The sequence below is a fragment of the Ambystoma mexicanum genome, chromosome 5q, assembly GCF_040938575.1.
Source record: "Ambystoma mexicanum isolate Mex_15411 chromosome 5q, UKY_AmexF1_1, whole genome shotgun sequence".
NCBI lineage: Eukaryota > Metazoa > Chordata > Amphibia > Caudata > Ambystomatidae > Ambystoma > Ambystoma mexicanum.
In genome coordinates, this window is record NC_090933.1 from 493,197,066 (window position 1) to 493,224,420 (window position 27,355).

A 27,355-nucleotide genomic window follows, 5' to 3' on the forward strand; every position below is an offset into this window, starting at 1 on the left:
CGAGAGTATTCACGAAGGTACTGGCAGTGGCAGCGGCCCACCTGCGCAGGTTGTCCATCCCAGTATACCCTTACCTCGACGATTGGCTCATAACAGGGGATTCCTACGAAGCATGCTTCTCAAATACCCAAAAGACTGTAGACCTTTTGTTTCAACTGGGCTTCTCCATCGAGAAGAAGTCCAGCTTAGACCCCAGCCAGATCAAACAATTCCTAGGGGCTCTAATTCGAACAAAGGACGGTCTCGTCTTCCCCTCCAACGAGAGGATCCAAAACATGCTGTTTCAAATCCCTCAATATGTTGGCGGTCGAGAGGTGACAGTACGCAAAGCAATGCGCTTACTAGGAATGATGGTGTCCTGTATTTATTTGGTACCTCACGCGCGCCTGCACCCAATGCAAGAGTGGCTCAACAGCCAGTGGTTTCAGGCCAGCGGACAATGGGACGATCTAGTGGTGGTCTCGCAGGCCTTGGTTCTCTCGCTACGGTGGTGGTTGAAGGAAAACCTGGTAATAGGGAAACCATTCGCCACCCCCGCAGTGGAAGCCACTCTAACCACAGACGCATCCCTCACAGGATGGGGGGCTCACCTATCCCATCAGACTGCTCACGGAGTCTGGACTCCGAGCGTAGCATCCAAGCACATAAACTTACTGGAGCTACTAGCTGTGTTCAAGGCACTGAAAGCCTTCCAGGCACACCTGCAAGTGAAGACAGTGATGGTCCTCACGGACAGCACCACAGCCATGTACTACCTCAACAAGCAGGGGGGCACTCACTCTCCAGGACTGTCCAAGCTGTCCCAGAACATCTGGAAGTGGGCTCTCAAACACATGTTCCTACTGTCACAACATGTACCAGGGGAACTCGATCTGCTAGCAGATGAACTCGGCAGAGACTTCCCTCTGCCCTCAGAGTACGAATGGCGGTTACACGAAGACATTGTCTTCGACGTCTTCACACAATGGGGATTCCCAGAAATAGATCTGTTTGCAACTCTGGAGAACTCGCAATGCCAAGATTACGCCTCCAGGTACCCCCAGAACCAATCCAAGGGGAACGGTCTATCGATACCATGGTCAGGGAAATTTGTTTACGCTCCCCCCCCCCCCATGCCCCCCCCGACTCCGCCTTCTCAACAAGATAGTGCACAAGATGCACCAGGAACAAGTTACCATGATACTAGTGGCCCCTATGTGGGCCAGACAGCCTTGGTTCACTCGGTTGATGGAGATGTCCCCATCTCCTCCAGTGAAAACTTCCCTGCCCGTACAACATGCTGTCACAGGACAAGGGCAGGACACTACATCCATGCCCTCAGACCATGAACTTAGCAGCCTGGCTCCTGAGATCATAGAATTTGGACATTTACAACTCCCGCAGAGATGCATGGACATTCTCAGGGAGGCTAGAAAGCCTAACACTCGTCACTGTTATTCTAGCAAATGGAAAAGATTTGTCATCTGGTGTAGGGGAAGGAGCATCAACCCAGTTGACTGCTCTCCCACACAAATTGTTCTGTACCTGACTCACCTACTAGACTCAGGCTTGGTGTTTAACTCTATTAAAGTCCATTTAGCTGCACTTTCCGCATACACCACTTCCCAACTTAGTGTCATGGTGGAAAGTCCCAGTTATTAAAGCCTTCATGGAAGGAGTGAAGAGGATCCACCCTCCCATAGCTAACCCCGCTCCCGGATGGGACGTAAATGTGGTACTAACCAGGCTCATGGGGTCTCCCTTTGAACCCATGCACAAAGCAACACTTAAAGACCTCACTCTTAAGACTGCTTTTCTAATAGCTATCACCTCCATTAGGAGAGTAAGTAAACTACAAGCGCTCTGTACTAGACCCATTTGTTAAAGTTCACAAGGATAAGGTGGTTCTACACACACATCCTAGGTTTGCACCAAAATGTATCTCTAAATTTCATGTCAACCAGTCAATGGAACTACCAACGTTTTTTCAAAATCCCTCAAACGTAGGTGAGAAGAGCCTGCATACACTGGATGTTCGCAGAGCAGTGGTGTTTTATATGGAAAGAACTAGACCAGTGAGAAAGACTAATCGGTTCTTTGTCTCGGTGGCAGCAGGAAGAGAAGGAGATGCAGTTTCGAAATCCACTATTTCTAGATGGATTGTACAATGCATCACTCTCTGTTACACTCTTGATAAGAGAGAACTACCCTTCAAGCCAAGAGCACACTCCACTGGAGGCACCGGGGCTTCCATAGCTTTCTTTGAAAATGTCCCTCTTGAGTCCATTTGCAAAGCGGCAACCTGGAGTTCTGTTCACATCTTTACAAAACACTACTGTCTAGATGCCCACTCTAGATCTAAATCACAGGTGGGACAAGCAGTATTATGACATCTTTTCTCTACTGTTCCTTCTCACGACCCACCTCCAGCTCCGGGTACTGCTCGCTAGTCTATGCACAGCATGTGATTCTAAGCAGATTAATAAACATCGGAAGACAATGCATTACTTACCTTAAAAGCATTTCTGATGGTTGTATCTGCTTAGATTCACATGCGCCCACCCTTCCTCCCCGCTCGGATGGAAGGAACATAGACTTTCTTCTATATCTCTCTTTTCTGTACCCACTCACATCTAATAGGCTCCCTTAGGGCAGAAAAAATACAAACGGAGGGACCTCGACGCGTGAGGGATTGTGGGTACACTGCACGTCACTATAGGGATAGTGTTAGACACGCCTTGTCAACGTCCCCTTTTCTCCTACGAAAAACAAAAATGCAATACTTCGCAGTCACCACTGGATGTCGGACTATGCACAGCATGTGAATCTAAGCAGATACAACCATAAGAAATGCTTTTACGGTAAGTAATGCATTGTCATTACAACATTAGGTTTTACTTGCCTAGAATAGCTGTGTCATTCTTGAAAACAGTTCCTTTGGGTGTAGCTGACCTTGGTCTGCCTGGTGCTTCCAGAATTAGTGTAAAAAGTTCTTGCTTATGCTAGACTGTTCCACTGAGCTGAAAAGCAACTGTAATGGCATATTACACCCCAAGGTCCAACTCCCCAAGTATAACTGTGTTATCCTGAATCACAGTTATAGGTTTTTACTATTCCTGGAATAAGTGTTCCACTATTCTGAAAAGTATATTGTCCAGTTGACTTACTATGTGATTTGTTGCTGAGCGTCACTGTACAACTGTTAGGGTCTACTACCCTTGTATTGCAGAAAGTAATCCAAAAGTAATAATTGGTTTTGACTTCCCTAGAACTACTGTTACGTGTTCCAAATAAGGTTATATGCTTTGGTCTCTGCACCTTCAAGCATAGTGTTTTTGTAATTGTGGTTATACATAATATGATGGTACTTATTTCCACCAAGATTTATCTGGGCATACTTGTATTTAAATAAAACCCTTTATTTTTTACAATGCAAAGTGTTTCAGTGTCTCTTTGGACCTTATTTGTATTACGATTTCTTTGTACTGATTCTACAGCCCTCACTCCCATCTAAGATAAGTCTGGCTGCTCTGTCTACGCTACCCTGAACTCAGGTACTACAGCCTTATACTAAGAGTGGAGTCTTGTACTGCCTCATTTGAATGGTTTTACTAAGCCCTTAGTTGTACTTCAGAAAAACTGTCATAACAACTAGCTATTAGATAGCGGATAGTTATGTACCAACAGGTCAATTCCTTACCTTGAAATACATTGTGTCTTTCTTAAAACGTAATTGGGTTTTGCTTTCCCTGATTTGCTTAGTGCATTCTAAAATAGTTCTTGAGTATTCATCCTTATCCTTGAGTAGCTTGAGGCCCCTCCAAAAAGTATGAGTTCTACTAGCTCTGAACTGAGTTCTAGAAATTAAGGTTGCAACGTGTATACTTGTAAGAGGGTTGGTTTATTGTATGATTTCTATATCCGAGTGTCACTGCATGACTGACTGGGTCTACTACCCTTGAATTACTGATGGCATTCTTAAAGTATATCTAACCTGGTTTTATGCCCCAAAAATAGCTGACTGCAATTCTGGATGTGTTGTAGGTTTGACTCACCTTGACTACTGTTTGTATTCTCAATAAGTATATACTTTGGGTTGTAACCCGTAAGTATTGAGTTGGTTTTTTATAATTGTGTTTATCTGATGTTGATGGTACTTGCCTTTCCCTAGATTTATCTTGGTCTAGTTGTATTTAAATGAACCCTTTGTTTTTACAATACATAGTGTTTCTGTTTTTCTTTGCATATGTATGCTACAATTTCTTTGTTCCAAGCTACAACCCTCTCTGCCTCCTATGATGAGCCTGGTTGCTGTGTCCATGCTACCAAAACATTCTCAGGTTGTACAGCCTTACATACTAAGACTGGACTTGTGTACTGCCTCAGATATGGTTTTTATGACATCTGGGTAGGACTTTAGAAAAACTGCCCTAACCGGGATTGAGGGAGAAAACCCATGTCTGAGGCATGCTTACCTGTTGTCTGGGTTCGTGCCCTGGGGCCTCCCTGTCTGAGCAGGTCCAAACAGGAATTGCCTTTTTCTTTGTCTGCCCTTCACTTCGGAAGCCCGGGTGAGACGCCTTTGATCTAAGAGTTAAGAGCAGAAAGGAAGAGTCAGGGCTAAGAGGGTGGGTGGGACTTAGGCCAGGTGACCTAAATCCACTTGCTCACCAACTGCAAAGGAAAAGAGGCTGAAGGACTGCTTAAGTAGTGAAGAAGGGCGGAAAAACAGGAAATTGATTTAATAAAGATCTGTTATTTAGAACTTATCTTCAGTATTGATGGTATGCCCTCTGTGTAGCTGGATGAATCACACTTTACACCGTTTCATCTCTTGTCTACTGGGATGTTCAAATAAGGAAGCTCCTTCCCCATAAAGGGATGCTTCCACGTCTGCTTGGGCAAAGGCTGGTTCGGTGGCTTTTCACATACATGCTCCTCTGATTTTGTGAGACTGCAAAGTAGGCTACACTTCATTTATGCACTTTGTAAAAAGTACTCCATAACCACAAGCTCCAGGACTGGTGCTCAGTTTGTACTGGTGGTTCTTTCAAATCTTTTTAGATAAAACCATGCTCAAAATGTTCTGATTCGTAAACATTTTCTGTAGTTCTTCCATTCCTTGAGTATGAGGGCAGGAACTTGGACGGAACAGGAAATGGGTTAATCGCCATAGTGACTTCTGTACTCCTAATCTATTGCCTCATTCCCTCCATGCAGGCCTCCCTCTGTCCCCTCAAAGTGCCATTCCCTTACACGTTTTTGAGGTAGGGAGCCTGCACAAGGGAGGACTCGTGGCTGTGTGAATGGCAGAGCATGTGCCTCAGCAGTGTTTTTTCAGTAATTGCTTCTGAGCAGCAATCTCTGTCCCTGTCGCATTGTCTTATCGTATCCCATCCTTTTGAAGGAAAGGTCACTTTGGGAATCAGAAGTACAGAAATGACTACAGTGAGTAATGTTTGCCCTATATGGAAGCGGACTAATTTGGTGCATTCACTTAAGGTCTGTCATGTTCTCACGTTGATATCCAAAAATGACAAACTTCAAAACTGTGGTCTGAATTTACTTTGCAATATTCATGTAGTTCAATGTCCAATAAATGGGCTTTTTACGCCAATCATTGGTTTATGCGTGTTTAATTTCAGTTCTGTACCAAAAGATTTTGGGCCGGATGGTTTATGGTTTTGAGGTCTGTTTGCCATTTTTGTTTATTACTTTACTTCTATTGGGCATCAAAATGTCCTGTCAAACAAAGCTATCCACAAGATGCTAATACTACTAGGTCGGAGGGATTTATCAAGAATTTGTTTTCACTTTTTCTGCTCTCCTATTTATTTAAAGTGGTTGTTGATATTCTATAAACATGAGTCAAGCAGAATATTTTCTATTAATAAAATAAAACTAGTGTATATTAACTGCCTAAAATCACATGGATACTAGGAGTTTTTGAGCTAACCATTTATTCAAATTGGGCAACTGCCTCTTCTGACAAAGTTTAGCCAACCGCCAATCCACATACAGATCAAATCTATTGCACCATGAATACTAGTTCGCTGAAAATAGTGCAAAATGTTTACATTGTTAGACAATCCTGAAAGCCATTTGGTGTTGGTTACAATGGTTTACAAATTTGAAGCATTATATTTAAGGTAACAGAAAACAGGTTGGGGCCATTTACAATCACCTTGTAATCCATTGCAATCCACTTTTAAGTGGATTGCAATGCCCCACAGCTGTTCTGTCACCTACACCATCTGGTAAGCAACAATGGCTCATGCTGCTTGTATTATATAAGTCTCTGAAACATCGAACGTTTCATAGAAACCATGTCTTGCTTAGCTAATCAGCACTTAACAAAATTATTGCAAACGGGGATCGAAGAAGTCGAAGCCTTCAAGTACAGCATGTTAAAACTATACCTAGTCTCAAAACTAGAAATAATGGTGAATAGAAAGTAACATGGGCCCATAAATGTTAAAATTATGAATGCATAGCTCACTCGACCCTTGTCATGCTCACTCCGGTTCATTCTCTCGTTCATGTGCGCCCTGAGGCCTACGGGCATGTGTCATGGTACAAAAATGCGAATAAATAAATGAAACGGCCTCCAAGTGAAGACTTGAGATAAGTAGAAAACAAGCAGGAAATGATACTGAGGGGAATTTCTTGGTGCTATTGAATCTACCTTGTGTATTTGTTACCCTTGTGTTTGAGGCATCTTGTGGTGTATGGAATATCTAACCCTCTTTAATACAAAATGTACTTTTAAATAATTTGGTAGTTTTCAACATCTTTAATAATTAACCATTTTTGTTCTAGGCTGTTCCTCCACATGTTGATATTTTGGATGATGGCAATTATGTTGGAGGGGGCGTCAAAACATGGAGTGATGGTGCATTGATATCAAACGGCTTTCATGGTTCCACCAAAGGAATGTATGGTCAAGGTATGGAAGGTGGAAGATGGGAATCGGGTCATTTTGTTGGAAGTTCTTCTGGAAACATCCTCCAAGCAGGAGCTGGTATCGGGATGGCTGCAGGTGCTGGTGCAGGTGCTGGTGTAGTTGGAGGTGGCGGTGTGTCTGCGGGAGGAGGCGGCATTAAAGTAGCAGGAGGAGACGGAAGCTATGGAGCAGGAAGTTTTGGAGGTGGAAGGATGGAGACCAGTGGGAACTTTGTTGCAGGTGGAGCTTTGCAAGAGGATTTCATAAAAGGTTACTTCACTGATGTAAGTATAATTCTCTTTTGCCATTAATTTACATTGTATGACTAAAGATTTTTTGTATTTCTGCTTTTTTTTCTTCAGTGTCTGACCTCTTCGAATGCCTAGCTTTTCTTCAAGAATAGTTATCTACCCATTGTATAGATTGCCTGTCTTCATAACATTTAGTGACAATAGATCTCCCCTTGCCTTAGATTTAGGATCAACATGATTTCCCAATTTAGTCAAGATAAGGCTCATTAGCTTACCCTTGCACACCTTTTGGTATCAGTGGCCAATGAGTCAAGGCCAAGCAACCAGGAGGGGAGTGAGGTAGATGCGATAATTCAGGGTTCGAAATTGAAGGGAGCTGGGAGCTATTTAGCATGTGCCTGTAGCCTAGAATAGCTTGGTTAGCTTGACACCACAACTGACTCCCTGGGCCAACTGATGTTAAACCCACCTATGTGAATTTTACTCTGTTTGGGACAATTGATAAACAAACATTAGTACACATCTATACAATATTTAAAGCATTCGGGGTCATAAATAATGTGCAACATTCTATGTTTCCTTTTTACATAAAAATTAGATATGCATAACAGTGTACTGGCTCCTCGTTCCCAAGTGTTAGCTCCTGGTCACTGGTTAATGCTGAATGCTCAGGAGCCGATTTTAGCTGCTGCTTATCCAATTTTATTTTTGAGCCCTGTATAATATAGCAGTCATCGCTTTCAATCCATGGATGGGTGAAATAATATAAATGGGATAAAGTACCCTCTACTGTTCGTTATAAGGATATTGCAATTCATCAAAGAGTTATGTGACCAATAGAGGAACATGGCTGAATTCTTTTATAAAGTCACGGAACTCCAAGGTCCCTTAATTTCCTTTTTACGTGCAGTAGGTGATATTTTATTCCTATATAATACATGGCCATACTGTCATCCCCCTACTCTTCCAGAACTATCAAGGACAAGATTTCCTCTCTCGCTCCTGCCTTAGCTGACTTCTGTAACCATTCCTTTGTCACTGGCTCTTTCCCACAACCACTCGAGCACTCCGTTCTCCAGCATGGGGTCTGGCATGGATTCCCATGCTCATGAATATTCCCCCGTCGTAAGGTTCCTCTGTAAAAGAAAAAACATTTTTACTTTAGTTTATGAACTGTCTTTCTCTTAAAAACCAATCACTGAGCTCTGGGTCATACTGCCCCCAGCCAATGGCTGCCCTCTGCCTAGGCACCTCATCGGACAGCCAACTTTAAATTTGTACTGCACGTTCATGTATTGGGAGTCCTTGTGTTTTGCGTGTTGAGCATTCTGTGTTTTTCCGTGCTTTTTCGGTAGGAATAATCTGTTTTGTTCAATCGAGCCCGTTTTTCAGCTTTTTCAATGCCCCTCAAGGGCTTAAATCAGCAAGTGTTCTTCTTGGAGGCTTCTAGAAGACCATCAGGCCTACAACGCGCCAGACGTGTCGGAGGAGAAAGAGGATGGGGCTTCCCTCTTTAAGCTCTGCGCCAGCTGCGCATTACGGAATGTCTTCACGGACGACAAATATTCCCAGTGCCCGTACACCCGATACACAAGGAGGAAGATTGTGAGATTTGCTGTGGCTTCTCCAAGTGCACGATGAAGGACGTGGCTCAAGGCCAAGGTCTCTACCTTGGTTTGACTGCAGGGTCAGGCCTCGTCTGGATCCGGCCAACCTAAGGTGGCTTCTAAATCCTTTGAGGGCGCTCCTCCTTTCTGGGGCCCAAGACAAGGCCAAGCACTGTGAGTCTGCTTCTGTCGGGGTCGCCACGCAAGCGGTTCCCCACGATGGTAAGGGCGCGCGCATCATCTCCATGCAGCTTGGTCTCCAGCCATCGCTCAAGTCCAGTTCTTCGTTGAGAAGAAAGTTGGCTTCCCCATGAAAGCAACAGGAGAAGCCAGAAAAGGCCAAGCGGGACAAGGGATCCGTCCTGTCGGCGAAGGCGCAGGTGGCCCAGACCAAGACGTCCTCTTTGATCAAGATGCTGGCGGCCGCCCGCTCGGCTCAATGCCCTGGTGGTGGCTAGAGTGGCCCTTCCTCCCAGATGGGAAGCTTTGGCCAGGCCAGCAGGGAAGACTCCAGAAAAGAGGATGCTGTACCAAGACCGAACCCTCAGGACCTGAAGAAAGGGGGGTGGGGAATGGAAGAGCTACAGGGCACAGACGTTTCATCGTCCGATGAGGAAGATATTACTTCTGTCCACACCATCCCGGGGAGATGGGTGACGATGACGAGGAGAAAGAACATTGAGTCGCCGCCCGCCGGAGGTGACAATGACGGGGCTGGGGGTGACGACACAGGCACTGGGCCCAGTGTTCCTGTCCCCCAAGTACCCCCCAGAGATCTGTCGCAGGACATTGTCGACTCTCCACATTCTCATGTAGGAGATTCAGAAGAGGATGCTAACAGCACTGCCAGCAACTCCACCGGCAGAGACCCTGTTGTCACCGGGACCACCTCCACCGAAGAAGAGGAAAAGGCACCCTACGCCTCCGCTCCAGCCATCGATGGCTTTACCCCCCAGTGGGACGGACACTGTGACGACGGACACAGATGACAGTGGACCCTCTCTGCCACCAAGGGCGTCTCCGCCAGACAAAGTGGGATATTTCCATTCGATGATTGCCCGTGTGTCAGGACTTTTTCAGCTCACCCCGGAGGAGAAGAAAAAGGAGTTTCCTGTACCAACGCCAAAGGAGGAGAAGAAGAGGAACATTCTGTCGATGCCATTCTTGGATGACGTATGGGATGAGGGGCCGTCTCTCCTGAAGAACCCCTCCTCGGCACCAGCTAAGGGAGATTGGCTTGAGAATAAGTATCTGGTGCCTGAGTTGGCACCCAACTGTCTGTGGTCACAGCCATTGACGGATTCGGTGGTTTTGGTGGCGACAAGGAAGAAGTCGTCCAACCGTCTTCCTCATTTGCATCTGTTCCCCCAGACAGAGTGGGGAAGAAGTTGAACGCTGTGGGCTGGAAAGTTATTTACTCAGCAGCGACTACCGTCAAGACGGCCAACGCCCTAGAGATCCTGGCCAGGTAATACAAGGAACTTTGGTACAAGATGGCCCCGATCCTGGATTTCCTCCCAGAGGACAAGCAGGTAGAGGCAATGGATATCCTGTGGCGTTGGACCACGACATCACTGTGGCCCTGTACATTGCGGACATGGGGTTCCGGCAGATGGGGAACAGAGTTTGCCTTCGTTGTCGTGGCTGAAGGCCACCAACTTCATACAAGAGGTTCAGACGAGGGTCCTGGACATGCCATTTGAAGGAGACAGCCTGTTCGGCAAAGCAGTCGACCAGTCTCTTCAAGCCATCAAGGCGGACATAGACAGCCCGTGCCCTGGGCACGCTGCAGCAGTACTGTCCGTCCTTTCGTCCCTCAGGAGGAAAGCCAGGGAGGTCCTCTGAGTTTCGACAGTGGAACGTCCTTGGCCAACTGGAGGAGGGATATTTTCTGTCGTCGTTGGATCTAGAGGATGCATACTTCCACATCTGATTCACGTAAAGCATTACAAGTTCCTGCATTTTGTCTTACTAGGGAAGCACTACCAGTTCAAGGCTTGACAAAAAGCCTGGCGCCAGTGGCAGCCCATCTACTGCTACAAGGAATTCATGTGTAACTTTACCTTAATGACTGGCTCATCTGGGCCAATTCAAAGGACATGTCATGACTCTTGCCCCTGGCCCTCGCTGGCAAGTCAGCCTTCCAGTTAGGGCCAGGTCAAAGGCCTTAAAACCTCATCCAAGACACTCTTGGAGTCGGTCCTGGCGCCTTTGGCGCCAGGCTCATAACCATCATGAAGACCAACATTAGAATGGGACTGTTTACTTGGGACTATTTAACTTGGGGGAGAGGTGGGGTTGATCCAACATGGAAGCACACACATTGCTCAGTTACAAGGAACTGAGCTATGCGGTCTAGTCTTTTGGGTGTGTCAGGCCTGGGACTACTTTACCTGGACTACATTGGGTGTGGCAGGCCTGGGGCTATTTTACCTGGACTACTTTACCTTAGTCTATTTAAACCACACCCAAACAGCAGAACATGCTGTTAGGCAGAATCTTGTGCAGTGCCCTTAGGGGCCACTACATACAATTAAGACTACAGGTGGTGATACAAGTTTTACCTTTGGTACAAACCTGTACTACTATGTCAGAGTGGTAGCAGTGGCAGAGCAGCCAGGCGTATCTCAAGAGTATATGAACAGTAGCAGAGATTACACAAAGGGTCCACAATTACTGTGACTCAAACAAGCACTGACTCAAGGTTTCAGGTAGAAAAATATAAGTACATTTATTTTTGAACCATTCGTTATAAACACAACACTTCTATAAAACTTCAATAAAAACCACATGTTAAATATACTACAAGTAACCCATTCACTTTGTACAGTAAGTCTAAACGTAAGTACCCTGTGTTGGAATGAACCGGTGTTGGTCACAAAAACACGTTACCGCGAATACGATTGCTTTTTGACAGTTCGGTCTACTAAACAAACACGTATCCGTGACATGAAATGCTACCGGGGCAAAAACACACTTAGCACCTGAGATACCCAGAGGGAGTTGGAGGCAAAAATCACAGGCAATATTTTGGTTGGGCAGGCAGAATCAAGCAACACTCGGGGACGGAAGTTCAAAAGTCAAAGGGCCGGAGCCAGGGTCGAAAGACACCGGGGCCAGTTGCTGAAGATCACACGGTCCGACAGTTCACGATTCAACGTAGCCAAAAGTACTTCGATATTGTCAATGTTCGGAAGCAAAAGTTATAAGAAGGAGGGAAGACAAGGCAAGCCTTGGAAATGAAGAAGAAAGGGATTCACCCAGTTTCCTCAACAGAACACAGTACCTTGTTCAAATGATTCACGATTCCTGGAGCTTCGTTGTGAAGGAGGATGTCTGAAGGGGGTCGGCACCCCACAGGGATGAAGCCGGCAGCAGCGAAAAGGAATAAAAGGTGTGCTCCATAAAAACAGGAGAGGCTCTTCAGGTGGCTATCCAGACCACTACAGCAGTGTGCAGCGATTTAGACCACGGAAGAGGATCCTCTGGCTGTAGATGAGCTGGTTATCCCCACCAAGCTCAAGGGAAGAAGACTACGGACTGGATCTTCTGAGTCGTTGAAGGGCAGATAGCTCGGGACTGCAACAGGGCTTCACCGGGACGGGGTAGTTGCAGCAGCCATCGTTCTCTCCGCTTCTCTTCTGTTCCTTGTAGTTCCAGTGGTGACTCTGACTTCTAGCCCAAGAGACCTGCTTTTTATGCGAAAAACCCCCATTCACGCAGCTTAACTGTCAATCACCCAGCAGGGGTGTTGTCCAGCCCAGACAACTACCCTGGCCAATCATGACAAAGTGCGACTTGGGTTTCCTAGGATACCCTGTGCAGGGGGTGACTACACCCCTTCCTCACATTCAGCCCACCTAGACACCCAGGCGCCTTGAGGAGGGCTTCTGGGCAGAAGCCCGCCAAAAGACAGTGAACAAAGAAGGCGAACCTAGTTTGCAGCGAAAAGTAAAACACAAGAAGGACTTTAACAAAAAGAAATGGCGAATAAACCCAACCGGAGCCAAGAGAAAGACGATTTGGTCAAGCGGGTTTATGTTCGAGGCTAATATAATAGCTAGGAACAGTACCACGTTTATCTAATCGCGGTAGAAAAGTTAGGGTAGATACCACTGCCACCAGCCAAGTCTAAATGTTCAGAGCGAAACAATGCTCTAGGAGGTACAGATAAAAAGTGATACGAGTTAACCATTTCCAGTACTCCATGGAAGATGGGGGGGGGGTACTGGATCTGTGGTAGATTGACTAAGTAAAGTTAATGGTAACTTTACCCCTTTTCTGGGGGACAGTAGTCGCCTCAGAAATGGAGTCGAGGGAAGTCTCAAAGACAACCCTATGCCACGGCACTGAAGGTGCTGTGTGACACACAAAAATAAGGGGGCTACTGAAGTGGTGTACTTCAGAGTCCACAATCACAAAAACAGGTAGAAACACATAGCAAAACCCAGGTAAGAGTGGGGGAAAAGCTCTCTTACCAAGTGGAAAAAAATAAATTCCAGAAGTCCAGCAAATCTGCTGGGGGACACACTAGGTGAGGGAAATTAGCCATAAATGAGAACACTCCCTAACGCATGCTTTGCGTTATTCTGCTGTGGGCAGCGTAACGCTCACCGTGCCCAGTTCTTTGATGCCCGTTTACTTGAAACCAAGGACCTGCAGAGAGAGAAAGAACACTACGAAACTTACCTGGAACAGTATCCTGTCTTCAATCCATCGCTGACTTCAGTTCCACTCACCTGAAGGTACGAACTCCATCATCCGCCACTGCATGCATCCTGGAATACCATAACCTGGAAAGAGGAGAAAGAAAGACGGCATTAGTAAGCGTTTACTCAGGTTTCTTCCCGAATGAAGAAAGCCACAAAATTCTTACCTGGGTAGTCATCTCCTGGTCAGTATCATTGCTGGAACATTACGGCACTCGGCGAGGAACATCGCAACCTGCAAGGAGAGAAAAGACACAGGTTAGCAATATAAAAGGCGAAACAGTGCCGCGCATTACTCACCGGACAGCATTGCGCACACCGTGCTTTCGCCTACCGGCCCATGCTCATCTTCAGACTGCATAACCACACCAAAATACCTTTCCATACCTAAAAGGAAAGAAGCAAGACATTATTCGAACTAAGAGGAACATAAGAACTGCATATAAAGACTGTAGAGCAGCAAACCTACAGAGTCGCAGAAGGCCTGGATTCCACAGTGGGGGCTTGCACCACTGAAGTAACTTGGTCGCTGCTCACCCCCCCACATCTACGCGCCCCTGCCACGAGGAGCAGGACGGGTAATCCACCTTTTACAATATGAAGGTGAGGTGTAGGCCCAAGGGGGAGGAAGGAGATGAGGCCAAGGGAGGTGGGAACACAAAGGCGATCTGGTATTGAATCCAGCTCTCCTATATTGCAGACCCATCTTTAACCAGAGGCCTTACCAAGGGACCGGGAGAGGGTTTGAGAGTACAAATCATCCAACCAGGGCTGGCGTCCCCGTGGATACCAGGTTTAGCGTAACAGATATCGCTGTCGATCACACAGAGAGGACCGTCCGCTGTTGACGGATCTGGGGTTCTCTGTGAATTATGCAAAGTCCTGCTTAATTCTATCCCAGAATGCGCTGTTCCTGGAGTCCAGGCTCTACACAGTGTCCTGTCTGGCGGTTCGATCGGAGGAGAGGATAGCAGCCATTTTTTACAAGGTGCAACGGCTGTTACCACTGAAGATCGCCACAGTCAGGAACATCAAGTCTCTTCTCGGCATGATGTTGTCATGCATCTACCTGGTCTGGCTCTGCAGGTTGCGGATGTGACCGCGGCTGTCAAGATGGACCACTCCTTGGTGGGATGGGGAGCGCACACCGGATGTCTCCATGCCAGAGGACTGTGGCTGCAGGAGGAGAAGGCGCTACTCATCAATGTCCTGGAACTACGGGCAGTGTTTTGGGTCCTTGGGTCATTCCTTCCATTCCTCAAGGGCAAAGTGGTGAGGATCTTCACAGACAATACCACCATGATGTTTTACATCCGGAAGCAGGGGGGCACTAGGTCCCTGGCGCTCCCCAGAGAGGTGCAGGTGTTGTTGCACTGGGCCGTCGCTCAGGGGATGTTCCTCATTCCATTTCACCTGGCAGGAGTAAAAAACACTGTCGCTGACTCCCACAGCAGGCAGCTGCGTGCTTGCCATGAGTGGGCGCTTCGGCAGGATCAAGTGGACAATCTCTTCCTCAAGCAATCCCCAGATAGACCTGTTTGCGACAGCGATGAACACCATGTGCCGGAGGCTCACCAGCAGGTTCCCCCAGCAGGGGAGCATGGGGGACGCATTCTACTTCCCCTGGCAAGGCCTGTTTCTGTGCGCGTTCCGTCCGTTGCCGCCGCTGCTACTACGAGTCATCAGTCAACTCAGACGGTGCCGGTGCAGGATGAACCATGGTGCGTCGGCGTTGCTGAGGCAAATCTGGTACCCGGACCTTCTCAGCATGTCAGCTTCCCCTCAAGTCAAGCTACCAATGGTCTCAGATCTGCTTGCCAGGGAAGGAGGCGCAATCCTGCACCACGACCCAAGGTTTCTGAACCTGAAGGCCTGGATCCTGCAGCATTAGTTTGGTGGGTACGAGCTGCCTGCATACTACAGGGAAGTCCTTGCCAACGCACACAAATGGAAGCGTTTTGCGACCTGTTGCCGGTCGCAGAAGATTTACCCTCTAAGGGTCAAGGCCCCCCAAGTCCTTCCATACTTGTCGTCGTTGGCAAAGTCGGGACTGGCGCATGCCTCCATCAAGGTGCACCAGATCTCTGGAATGCTCTTCTCTTTGGTCTCACTGTCTAGTGCAGGAATTCGTCAAAGGACTGTACTGTTCATTCCCGCCAGTGATGGCTCCGGCCCCAGTGTGGAAACTCAACGTGGTGCTGACCAGGCTCATGGGGGCCCCCATTGGAGCCGATGCACCAGGCTCCGCTTAAGTTTTTGTCCTGGAAGACCGCTTTCCTCGTGGCCATCACCTCTGACAGGAGAGTGGGTGAGATTCAGGTGCTGTTCTGCAAACAGCCTTAATTGACTTTCCACGAGACAAGGGTGTGCTGCAGATGCACCCCTCCTCCATGCCCAAGGTTCCATCGGAATTTCATCTCAACAAGCCCTTGGTGTTACCTGTGTTTTTTTCCGATGCCTTCGTCGCCAGCTGAAAGGATTTTGCACTCGCTGGATGTTCCTCGAGCGCTGAAGTTTTATGTGGCCCACACAGAGTTTCTGGAAGACTTCCCAGCTTTTTATGAACTTTGGTTCTGTGAATCATGGGAAGGATTTGTCCAAGGCTTCCATCTCCAGGTGGCTCTCCGGCTGCATCACTCACTATCACCGGTTGGCAAACCAACCATTACCTGGCCATCCGAGAGCCCATTCTACCAGAGCGACCGCTGCTACGACTGCATTCCTGTCTGGTGTGCCCCTGCTCGACATCTTCGGGGCTCCTATGAGGAGGTTGACGCACACCTTCACGAAATTCTACTGCATCGACAGGGATTCCAGAGATGAGTCCAGAGTTGGCCAAGCAGTGCTACGCACCCTGTTCGGTTGAAGGTGAGCCTGGTGAGGAGGTAAAAGTAATTTCTTCTGTTGAGCCTTGCCACCTCCCGTGGTTGTGCATGTATGTACTGCTATGCATTCTTCATGAGCATGTGAATCCATGCCAGATCCCATGCTGGAGAAGGAACAAGTTACTTACCCGGATCTGTTTTGCTCCAGCATGGGTCTGGCATGGATTCACATGTGAATCCTCCCGCCTGCCCCTCTGCAGCTCTTTGCTTGGTCCTACTGGTACTTTATGTGCTACCAAATGTGAAGATGGCTGCCAGAGCAGGGGCTTAGGGACAGGGCAGTCATTGGCTGGTGGCAGTATGACGCAGAGCTCAGTGATTGGTTTTAGGAGAAAGACAGTTTATAAACAAAAGTGAAACGGTTCTTTCACCTACCGAGGATTCCCAGCCTGCCGACAGGGAATATTCATGAGTATGTGAATCCATGCCAGACCCCATGCGGGAGAACAATAGTTACAGGTAAGTAACTTGTTCCTTATGCACCCTCTCCTAGAAAAGCAGCCTGCAGACCCTTCCTGCCCATCTCCATGACCCTTTTCCTGTGTAAACCCCTGGAGAAGCTAGTTATCCCCCCAACTGACCCACCACACCGAGTCTGCTGACTTTCTCCACGGCCACCAGTCTGGATTCCGAGCATCCAGAGGCACAGAAACTCCTCCCTTGAACACCCGTGAAGGCCTGCTCTCTAATCTTGATTCCAACTCTCCCTCCATTCTGATGCTTCTCGATCTTTCCTCTGCCCTCTACACGGCCAATCATGCCATCCTCATAAATAGTCTCTGTGATACCTTTGGCTGACCTTCTTCCTTTCAAACCAACCTTCCCAAGTGCAATTGGGCCCTTTCCTCTCCAACACCTCCCTGTGAACCTGCCGTGTCCCTCAGGGCTATATCATATTGCCATGGCTCTTCAATATCTACCTTGCCCCTCTGGCCCAGTTGATCTCAAACTTCTCTTCTCACTTCCAGTGTTCTGCTGATGACGCTGATGACACAGCTCTCCTTTAAGCTTCGCTCCTCTACCTCTCTCATACCTGACTGCTATCCAGGCATGGTGCTCAGCTAATGTTCTCTGACTTAATGCCAGTGAGACTGAGATCTTTGTCATTGGGACGCCTGCTCCCTGCTTGCCGCCCACTCTCTGGCCTCCCGCATTGGGCCCCCTCCCCTCACCCTCTTGTGAAGCAAGAAACAGTGAGGTCATCTTCGACTCCTGTCTCTCATTCTGCCCTCACATCACAGACCGAGATGTCCTACTTTCAGCTCCACCTTCTCGGGGGCATTTTCCCTTTCCTCAGAGCTCTGGTTCTCTCTAGGCTTCACTACTGCAACAGCCTCTTCCTCCCTACGCCCTCTTCAACTAATCCAGAATAGGGCTGCAAGACTTATCCTTGGCCTCAAGCCCAGGGACTGCATCTCACCAGCCCTGCAATCTCGCCACTGGCTCCCAGTGGCTGCAAGGATCAAATTCAAGACCCCCTGCATCATCCACAAGGCTTTCTGATGCCTGGGACCCTGCTACATCCAAATTTCCCTAAATACCTCCCTGGTCGAGTCTTTTGGTCCTCTAGCTCCAACTCTCTGCAGACAAGGCGTTTGAGAGTGCGGGGTAGATCTTTCTTCGTCAGTAGCCTCCCTCTGGAACGGCCTTCCTGCCCCCCCCCAGACTTGAGCTGCATCTCTAAGTTCCGGAAACTTCTCCAGACCTTCCTTTTCTCCTCCCCTTTCCCCCTTGCCAACATCCTCCTGCCAATGCGACTGGTCCCCTATGTGCCGTACAGGGGCCAGGCCCTCCTAGTCCAGTCTTCCCCAGCACCCCTTATCCAGCACTTTCCCTCGGGCACCCAGCCCTGACTAGCCTAAATCTGGTCCCCCTATCCTCACACTAGTTGGCCCCTATCCTCTATTTTCCCCTGGCACTTGCCCTCTTGGGCTCCCCTCGGCACTTGCCCTGTCCTGGGGCCACCATCCCTCCTGCACCTCTCCCCTACCCAAGACTCCTGCCCTGTCATGCCCCCTCCCCCTGCACGTATTGTCACTGCACTTGCATGGTCTGAATGTCACAAGGCCTAGTAAGGCCATTTACTGTTGTTTCCCCCCTGTCCCCACCCCCTTTTTTGTCTTGTGGCGCCTTGAAACACTTGTGTATAGGCGCCATACAAATGTTCAATACATCAAATAAATAGTTGTAAAGCCCTTAAGGAAAAATAAGCTACATTAACTGGGTCAAAGGTGGAGTCTGGGTCATGAGTCCCCTCCTACGTCATTTAGGGCCTGGGAATTGGTAGTCTATCCCCTCTTTAGCTGGAGGGCAAACTGGGACCTTTTTACAGTGAATTTCTAAAGAAGCTTGCTTAATGAAATCACCTGCCTGCAACAGGTAGAACTCTGTGAAAAGTAGGAATGGGCTTCTAAGCATTGTTAATGTGTTAAGCAATACTAGCCAAGTGATGGCCTGTACAATTTCACTTGGCCATTTTGTGCCGTGGCCTCCAAAGCACACTTTAGCTATTTATAGTGTATGTGTCTATTATTAACTGTTCCATTCTAAAGTAGTAGGTAACACATCTGGTTTTGTGTTCTAGTGATGTTACTTACCAGAAGTGTGTTCATTATGCTTCTTGCCTGTGTTTAATGAACAGCCTGTTTTTGTACTTGTTTTGGACCCATGTCCCTTAACAGATTTTGCTTTTGCTAACTGTACTGCACAGTCTACTCCCTCTGGAGTCTAAGCCTAACTACTCAGCCACTTTACTCCTCTCTTTAAGAAACCCACAGCTGATCCTTCTTGTCTGGCTAACTATCACCCAATTTCCATTACTCCCTTTTTGGGTAAACTTGAAAAGCTGGCCATCTCTCAGATTATTCCCCATTCTGATTCTGTCGGTTCTCTCCATGATCACCAAACTGGCTTCAGAGCTGCCAGAAGCACAGAAACTGTTCTCCTGAACAACCGTGAAGATCTGCTCTCCAACCTTGACTCTAACAATCCTTGTGTCCTTATCCTACTTGATCTCTCCTCTGCTTGCGACACAGTCAACCATACCACTCTGCTCAACCGTCTCCATGACAACCTGGGTATCATTGATCAGTCTCTGGCTTGGCTGACCTCTTTCCTCTGATCGACCCTCCCAGATACAGCTTCGGTCCTTCCTATCTTCTATCTACCTTTCTACCTGAGGTGTTCCCCAGGGGTCTAACCTCTCGCCCTGGATTGTCAACCAATACCTGGCAACTGTCGCCTACTACATTTCCATTTTCTGCTCACATTTCTAATGCTATGCTGATGACACCCAGCTCATTTTCAGGCTTCCCTCAGCCACCACCTCTCCTTACCTCATCTCTGATTGCCTAATTGCCATTCAAAATTGGTGTGCCATCAACGATCTTTGTCTAAATGCCAACAAGACCGAGATCCTCCTCATAGGTACACCTTCACCTTCCTTTCCCCTCTCTGGCCGGCCTCCCTTGGCCCTCCTACTACCCCTACCTGTTGAGTCCAAAAACCTTGGGGCCATCTTTGACTCCACACTTTCCTTCTCCACACACATCTGACATCTCTAAAAAGTCAAACTTCTTACTGCACCTTCTTGGAGGTACTCTGCCTTTCATCTCCTTCCCTCAGAAGCTTACTGTCTCCCACGCTCTGGTTCTCTCTAGGTTGGACTACTGTAACGGCCTCTCTCTAAATCTACCTGCCTCCACTCTCCGCCCTTTACAACTAATCCAGAACAGGACTGCAAGACTTGTCCTTCGCCTCAAGCCCTGGGATCGTATTTCTCCAGCTCTGAAATCCCTCCATTGGCCCCCAGTGGATGCAGGGATTAAATTTAAAACCCTCTGCATTGTCCACAAGGCTTTCTGGGGCCTGGGTCCAAAATAGCTTCAACTATCCCTCCGTAAATACCTCCCCTCTGGAGCCCTTCGCTCCTCTACTTCTAACTCCCTCAGAGTCAGTCGTTTTTTCAAAGAAACGAGCTGGGGGAAGATCTGTCTTCGGCTGGGGCCTCCCATTGGAATAGCCTCCCCACCACCTTGAAACTTGAGGAGAAACATCTCTGGTTCCGGAAGCACCGCAAGACCTTCCTCTTCGCTTCCTCCTTTGCCCCTCTTCTCCCTTGCTGATCTGTTTTCTCCCTGGCACTGTGCACCTGGCCACCCTCTGTCCTTCAGGCCCAGGTACCTGCTCACCCTGCCACCCTCCTGCACTGCCTCCGGGCCTCCCCTTGCACTGGGGTCTATATCTGTACCCATACAGTCCCCCACTCACTTCTCTTCTGCACTTATCAGATACACCCTATCTGCTTAACCCAGCACTATTTATTTTACTTATTTATTCCGTTCTCTCCTTTGTTCCGCACTTGCGCGTTCTTATTTTCACTGGGCCTAGTAAGACCGTTGTTTTTGTTCTTCCATGTCCCGTCTCTCCCCCCCCCTCCCCCCGGTCATGCTCTGAAACGCTTGTGTATGATCGCGATATAAATAAAACATCATATCATACTATTGAGAGTATGATCAAAGACTTTAGCATGGAGCTGGTTGCACCTTAAGAAAACCCTCTTCACGCTGTTCAACTGGAATTCTAATAACTAATGTTGCTAAACAATGCAGTATATGAACTTTTAGATATTTTACTCCCTTGTTTTTTTGTTTTTTTTTAGAAATCTGTATTTTACACTGAAGAAGATGACTCTCAGCCAGCAAAAGACTGCCTTTTAGTTTACTCCCAAGAAGGTATGGGTTCACCTACTGGCTCCATTGGTTGCTGCAGCTTCATCGAGGGTGATTTGGATGACAATTTTCTGGATGATCTGGGACTCAAATTTAAGACCCTGGCAGAAATCTGCCTAGGACAACCAATGTATGCAAAAATGGAGGAAAGCCAAAGTAATGTTAAGGAAGAGCATCTGTCTAGGCTTAAACCAGATGTAAACAAGAGTGTCTCATTTTCTGAATCAAGTGCACTTTTTGATAATGTACAGTATCGGGGATCTGATACTGGTGGGTATGAAAACACCTATTCTCACGAGATGAACTACAACGCTGAATCTGATAGAGCATCAGAAACAGAGGTTCTTGATCGGATAGTTTCTGAAGAATCATTTTCATCTAAGTCTAATGTACAATCTGGTCCTTTGGCTCAAGGCAGTATATTAGTGACTGAAAAATCTTATGTTACTGGCCCAGCCAGGCATCCTGTAACTATCCTCCATGAACCTAGACTTCAGCAAAATGTCATAATGACTGAACACGTGCTTAACCCTGGAACGAATGTACATGGCATGCTGGACATGCATAACCTACAAAATGGGCAGAATGTTTTGGTGACCGAAAGGTATCTCAACAGTGATTCTGGTTTAATGGGTCTTCATGATATGCCAGACTCACAGTATGTTGTAGTGAGAGAGAGAGAGCGATTGCTGGCTCCATCCTCGGGGCTGCAGAGTGGCAGAAGTATTTCTGAGCATTCTGACGGGCAGAATGTGTTGGTGACCGAACGTCTGTTCACCCCAGTCTCCAGTGTTCAGGGCAATGTGAGAATTCCTTCCGAGGGTTCAAATGTACAGAATATAATAACCGAAAAAAGTGTGGTCTCCACCTCTGGTATGCATGGACACCTACTGGCATCTGAACCTCTGCTCAGCCACACTGGCTTTACTCTTGAGGAACCCCCTTCCTCAAACCGCCCTCTGGGTCAGTCTTCAAGTAGGGTCACTAAGCATAGCACTGTACAATACACACGCTCATAAATGGCTGATCAATTGGGTACCACACGACCAAAGACCATCACAAGGCTCTGCACCGAAAAAGTTGCCATATTTCTCATGCGCCAATCTCTTTAAAAAATGTAATGTGAAGGGTTTTTTTTTCGCACTCTGCAATTTTGGTTCCTAATACTGGTGTCCATGCAAAAATTACCACCAAAAGGCTTGCGGGAAATGTATTGATTCAAAAACATCCACATTTTCAATGGTATGGCTGGGTAACATGAGATTGCACATAGCACGTCAGCTTCAAATCAATAAGTATTGGCAAAGAACAGACAGTGGTGCACAAGTAACCTAGCCCAAAAAGTACGATTTTTCACGTTTTGGTGGAATGCAATAATTCTGCCCTGTAGATGAGAAATAGTATAGACTTCCCCTTTTCCAGATGTGTATTCTACTGATTTTTTTTTTAAACCATTGTGGGATTAAACACATTAAAGAGACTAATCTAGCAAGCCCAAGCACTGCATCGACTGATAACAATAAATGGCACTGCAGACACGGTGTGTACGCTTCTGGACAGGCGTCTGCCCTCCATTGTGAAATCTTCATCGTCTGCGTCATTAGTGTTTGTGTTTTTTTTTTACTCTGTCCCTCTTTAGGTGTTCAGTGCCTCGAATTAAGATGGTTAGTTTTAAAATAATCCATAGATGAGCATTTCCAAATGACCCCTACATGAACTCTACTGTGGCACTGCATTTTCACTTCGCCAACCCTTCCCTCGTTTAGGATGAGCCTTGCATCTCGCTCTTGTCCCACCCCTATTATGAACGGAACTAATAGTCTGCCATCCTGTTCCTAACTTTAGATTAGTGTAACCTCTGTTACAACAATCTCTGGCATCCCAGTTAAACGCGCTCTCTAACTGAAGTACAGCTAGCATGGCGCGTCCACATACTCCCATACAGTGCCTTTTGAGCTTCATCACTTTTCTTGGGTACATGTTCCGCAGCCAACTGCACTGATCTGGAGACACAGCCTTTTATAATGTGTGGCTCTAACATTAAAATTATTTTTAGGGATTTCCTTTGTGTAGTCAGTTTTTATCACCTCATTAGACTCTTATTCTTTTTTTGATCCCAAAGATTCACGTTTACTCTTTCTGTGGTCAATCCTGTATGTCAAGAGACCATTTCATTTTGCAATAAACTTCCCTAAGTAGAAGTGCCCCTCCTGTTTCTGCCCTGCTCCCCACGCCCCAATTTATGTGTTTAGGTCCAAAGACGGATCTGGCTTTTTAAGAGTTCTTGCATAGTGTGTGTGTGCGCGCCCTCCTGACAATGGCGTCCAACAGTTCCGTGCTTAGCTTTGTTCATTTACTCCTCACAAAAACTCCAACTCAGTGGTTTGTGCAAAATATATTAATGTTCCTGATGATATATCTGTCTGTATATGGGCCTCTTACCTCTCGAGCACTGGCATTCCTCCCCCCAATCTACAAATGGCAAGGGTCTTTTTTGTTAACACTTGTTATATATGGCCAGATTTGTATTTAAATGTACTAGGTTAACTACGAGAGATTAGGTGAAAGCTGTACATGAGCACATGCCTGGTCATTTCCATGGTTTGGTGTGTTAAATTAGCGCAATAATATCAATGGCAGATGCATATACTAGGTTCACTAATGAAGCAATGGGACAGCACAGGCAGAACGTGGTTCAACCTACAAAAAAATAGGATTCACAATATGGATTTGCATATATTACAGGTTGACACGTGCAGCATCTGCATTTATCCAGAGGAGTAAAGGGGAGAATTGGAAGGAAAATGGTAGCTGTTCCTTAGAATGAGAAGTTACCTTCTCGGGGGTAGTAGTTTTTAGTCCTTATAAACTGTGGATGGAGATGTCAGGGTGATGTGAGCTCAAGTGGTTGTGGGTGGTAAGTAGGATGGCTCAAATGTGAGTGGTATTACAGGAAGGCTTAGGGACAAAGGTTGAGGAGAGGCAGTGAGTAACGAGAGATGGTGTTTGACATGTAGGGAGTGGAAGGCATCTTCTACTAGAAACAAGAACAGAGCAAGCAATTGTGCATGGAAAGCCAGGCCACGTGGAGTTGGTGTACAGAGGTCACTGAGGTTCTAGGGAAGTTGAAGAGGAAGCGGGTGGTGAAGTGGAGTTCCTTAAGTGGGGAAAAGAAATGGATAGGGAGCCCCGTGAGGTGGCTTGACTAGTCATTTAGCTTGCAGAGGACAAGGGTGAAGATGAGTCTTGGTGCAGATTTGAAAAGTGAAAAAATGTTGCCTTCTGGGGTGGTTAACATTTCAGTAATATTGTAGCTTCAGATTGTTGTAAGAGAACTCCCAGATTGTAAGTAATGAGTGATTAAGTAATGGCGCAGGTGGAGATGGGGAGGAGGGTTGTGGGTGGAGAAAGGTATAGTGGAACAGGATGGGTTGCTGGAAGCAGGACAAAGTATTATCCCGTTTTGAAGTTAAAAAGCATAAGACATTAAAGCATCGATAAGAGCCAAAGAGTAAAGGAAGGAAAGGGGGAAACCGTGTATGCCATCAACATAAAGATAATATGAGTAGTAAAATGGGAGATCCGTTTGCCAAGGGACGAGCCCTGGGGCTATAGGTTCATCAAGGGAGAAAACCAAGGACTGATCCTTGAAGACCCCCCACTGGTAGAGAAAAGGAGCAACCAGGTGGACAGAAGGCAATCCAGGTTAAGGGCAGTGGCTTGAAAGCTGATGTGATCAGTATAGTCAAAGGCAACAGAGATCAAGCAAGATGAGACCAGAGGATGGGGGCAGTAATGGGCAGTAGAGCATGAAAGTTGGAAGCGTGGGTAAGCAGTGTTTTTATGGAGTGAAGGCTTCAGAATCAGACAGGAGAGGGTTGCCCGGCCCATGAGTTTCTAGGTAATTGATTTAAGATTTTAGAGTGGAGAGGGAGGCAGGTGGACGGTGGACACCTTAAATGCGGTTGGGAAGATTCCAAAAGACCAGGAGAAGTTGGAGTTGGTAGAGGGGGGTGCGAGTAAGAAAATCCAGTTAATGGACGTTGGTGCAAAGCGGTCAGCTAAAGCACAAGCAAGCACAGGAAAAGTGTGCTACTGTACGATTGGTCCCTGTTCTGCCGAAGTGCTGATCACAGGAAAGTGTTGCTCTTCTTTGGTTTCGATAGATGAGCACATAATTTCATGTGACCAAACCGCAGCATATGCCCTGCCATTTAACTATCTATCGTGATTGGCTTTAGTGGTGATAGTGCAACATGCATTCCTTTATCCATGTTTTTTACTGTTGCATTTCCGTGTTGTGTGTATGTACAGATCATTTAGGGTTGAGTGTAGTGTATGCCAGGAGTAAGATTGTTGACATGTTTTATTTTCCAGACTATTTTAAATCCATATGGTCTTTTAAATGCAACTGTTATTGTCATGAACTATGTCCTATATTGTTTTTGTTTACTCTTTCCATGTAAATCCATAGAGACTGTAAAATCGATTTTAACTGTCTTGTTCATTAACGTATTCCCGGCCAAATTACATTATTTATATTTCATAAATGTCCTTAAAATGCCATTGACATATATATAGATGTCATTTCTGTGGACGTCAATTGTTGCCATTTCTGCAGACAATTGCTCTGGTCATGTTTGCATAATGTTGGTGCAAACCCTTTTCTTATTTGTATATATCGGTAGGGAATACAAACATCCAAGCATATTTGTAGTTAAGCAAAGTGCGTGCCCTTCTAATACTAAAAGTACCATGTGGGGCGGGGGAGGGGTTAAACATATCATTGCCTCTGTTTCAGACAGTGAATTAATTGCAATGTTGATTTTATTTTGTATATAATAACGTATGTTTTGAAAGGTTATCCTGCTGCATTAATACAGTTTTTGCATTTTCTTTTAAGCAAGACTGTGCTCTTGAAGTTATCTGTGATTTTATGAATAGTTGACACATATCCGTTCTCCAGACACAATTGTAAAAGCTGCCTCTGACTTTAAGCGATAACTCGTAGCATTTATGCTAATATTTTTTTTCTGCCTAGTTCGTTTACTTCAAGTAAAATTGTAAACTTGTGAAAATCTACACTGTAAAGTGTGTGAATATTTAAATGTTTTCATTCAATGCATTCATACAAAAACTAAACAAGATGCTTCTTTCTTAGTTTTGAGACTACGCACGCAGCATGCAAAGATTGAACTGAATTGTATTTAAATTTTAAATTCTGACATAAATTTAAATGATCACAAGTTGTATTTTTCTTTTCGTCCTTACACCAATTTTCACTGGTTTTATATTTGTCCTTTTTTGGGGTATATTTCTGTATTTTTATGGAACTTCAAATAAAGGAAGACTGGAGTGGCCTTTTCATAAAATTGTGGTACTTTTCCTCCTTGTCCAATATATAAAGGTACATTCACTCATTTGATTATCGTTTTCATTACCTTTGAGGTGGGTGTGAGGCAGCTAAATGGATTGTGCTTGTTGGTTAACACGAACAGGCTCCAATATTGGGGTGGTAGTTTATTTTCATGCAAGTAGGTGAGTTTACCCTGTGGAGAAGGGGCAACGGGTAAAGTTTTGAAGGGAAGTTTGGATGGCGAGTGCCACATGGAGGTGTATGTGCAGAGATTAACAGGCAAAGTGTGTAGCACAATGCGTTGAAAAACATCAATGGTAAGGCATGTGTTTAGAAACATGCCTTTCTGAAGACAATGTGGCTCGTCTCCATACAGATATGTGGCTCGTGTTGAAAGTTTGCAAGTCTGGTAAAAAGATGTTAAGATCAAGGATGGCTCAAGATGAAATCTCTTTGGTTTGAAGTGATGCTAACATAGCCGTGAAGCAATAAAGTGGAGCACGTGAATAGTACAGGGGTTTTGAGTGTGAATCTAGCGTCATTAATCATTCGAGCACTATAAACATGAATACCTTTGCCCTCAGTAGCCATGTTGGATTTGCAGTCTACAACTAGCCATAGTGACCGGGTCCCCCAATAGAAGTCGCTACCGAGCTCTGCACCTGCAGTTTGGCTACTACTAGTCCCGGGATTCAGACCTTTGCTCTGGCCCCTTATCCTCATACCAGGTCTGAGCCCCATGAAAATCTTCCTTTTTCTTTAGCCATTTTGGGTTCTATTTTGAGCACCTGACCCTGCCCACGTTTGCAGGAATGCCCAAGGTGCTGCACTATTCTTTTAAAAATTAAATTGAAGCTCTGCATCTGCAGGACCCTACAAGAAGCTTGCTTGGGGA

The 27,355-nt window shown here is 46.4% G+C and overlaps 1 protein-coding gene across 1 annotated transcript in view; it reads left to right on the forward strand.

Annotated features, from left to right (window-relative positions):
- LOC138497459 (desmoglein-2-like) overlaps positions 1-26,476 on the forward strand; it is a 289,004-nt gene extending 262,528 nt beyond the window's left edge. Inside the window, exons 14-15 of the mRNA XM_069620959.1 lie at positions 6,799-7,206; positions 21,035-26,476. Coding sequence (XP_069477060.1) covers positions 6,799-7,206; positions 21,035-22,123 — 1,497 coding nt within the window. The 3' untranslated portion in view covers positions 22,124-26,476. The remainder of the gene's footprint in view (positions 1-6,798; positions 7,207-21,034) is intronic.
- The last annotated feature ends 879 nt before the right edge of the window (positions 26,477-27,355 follow it).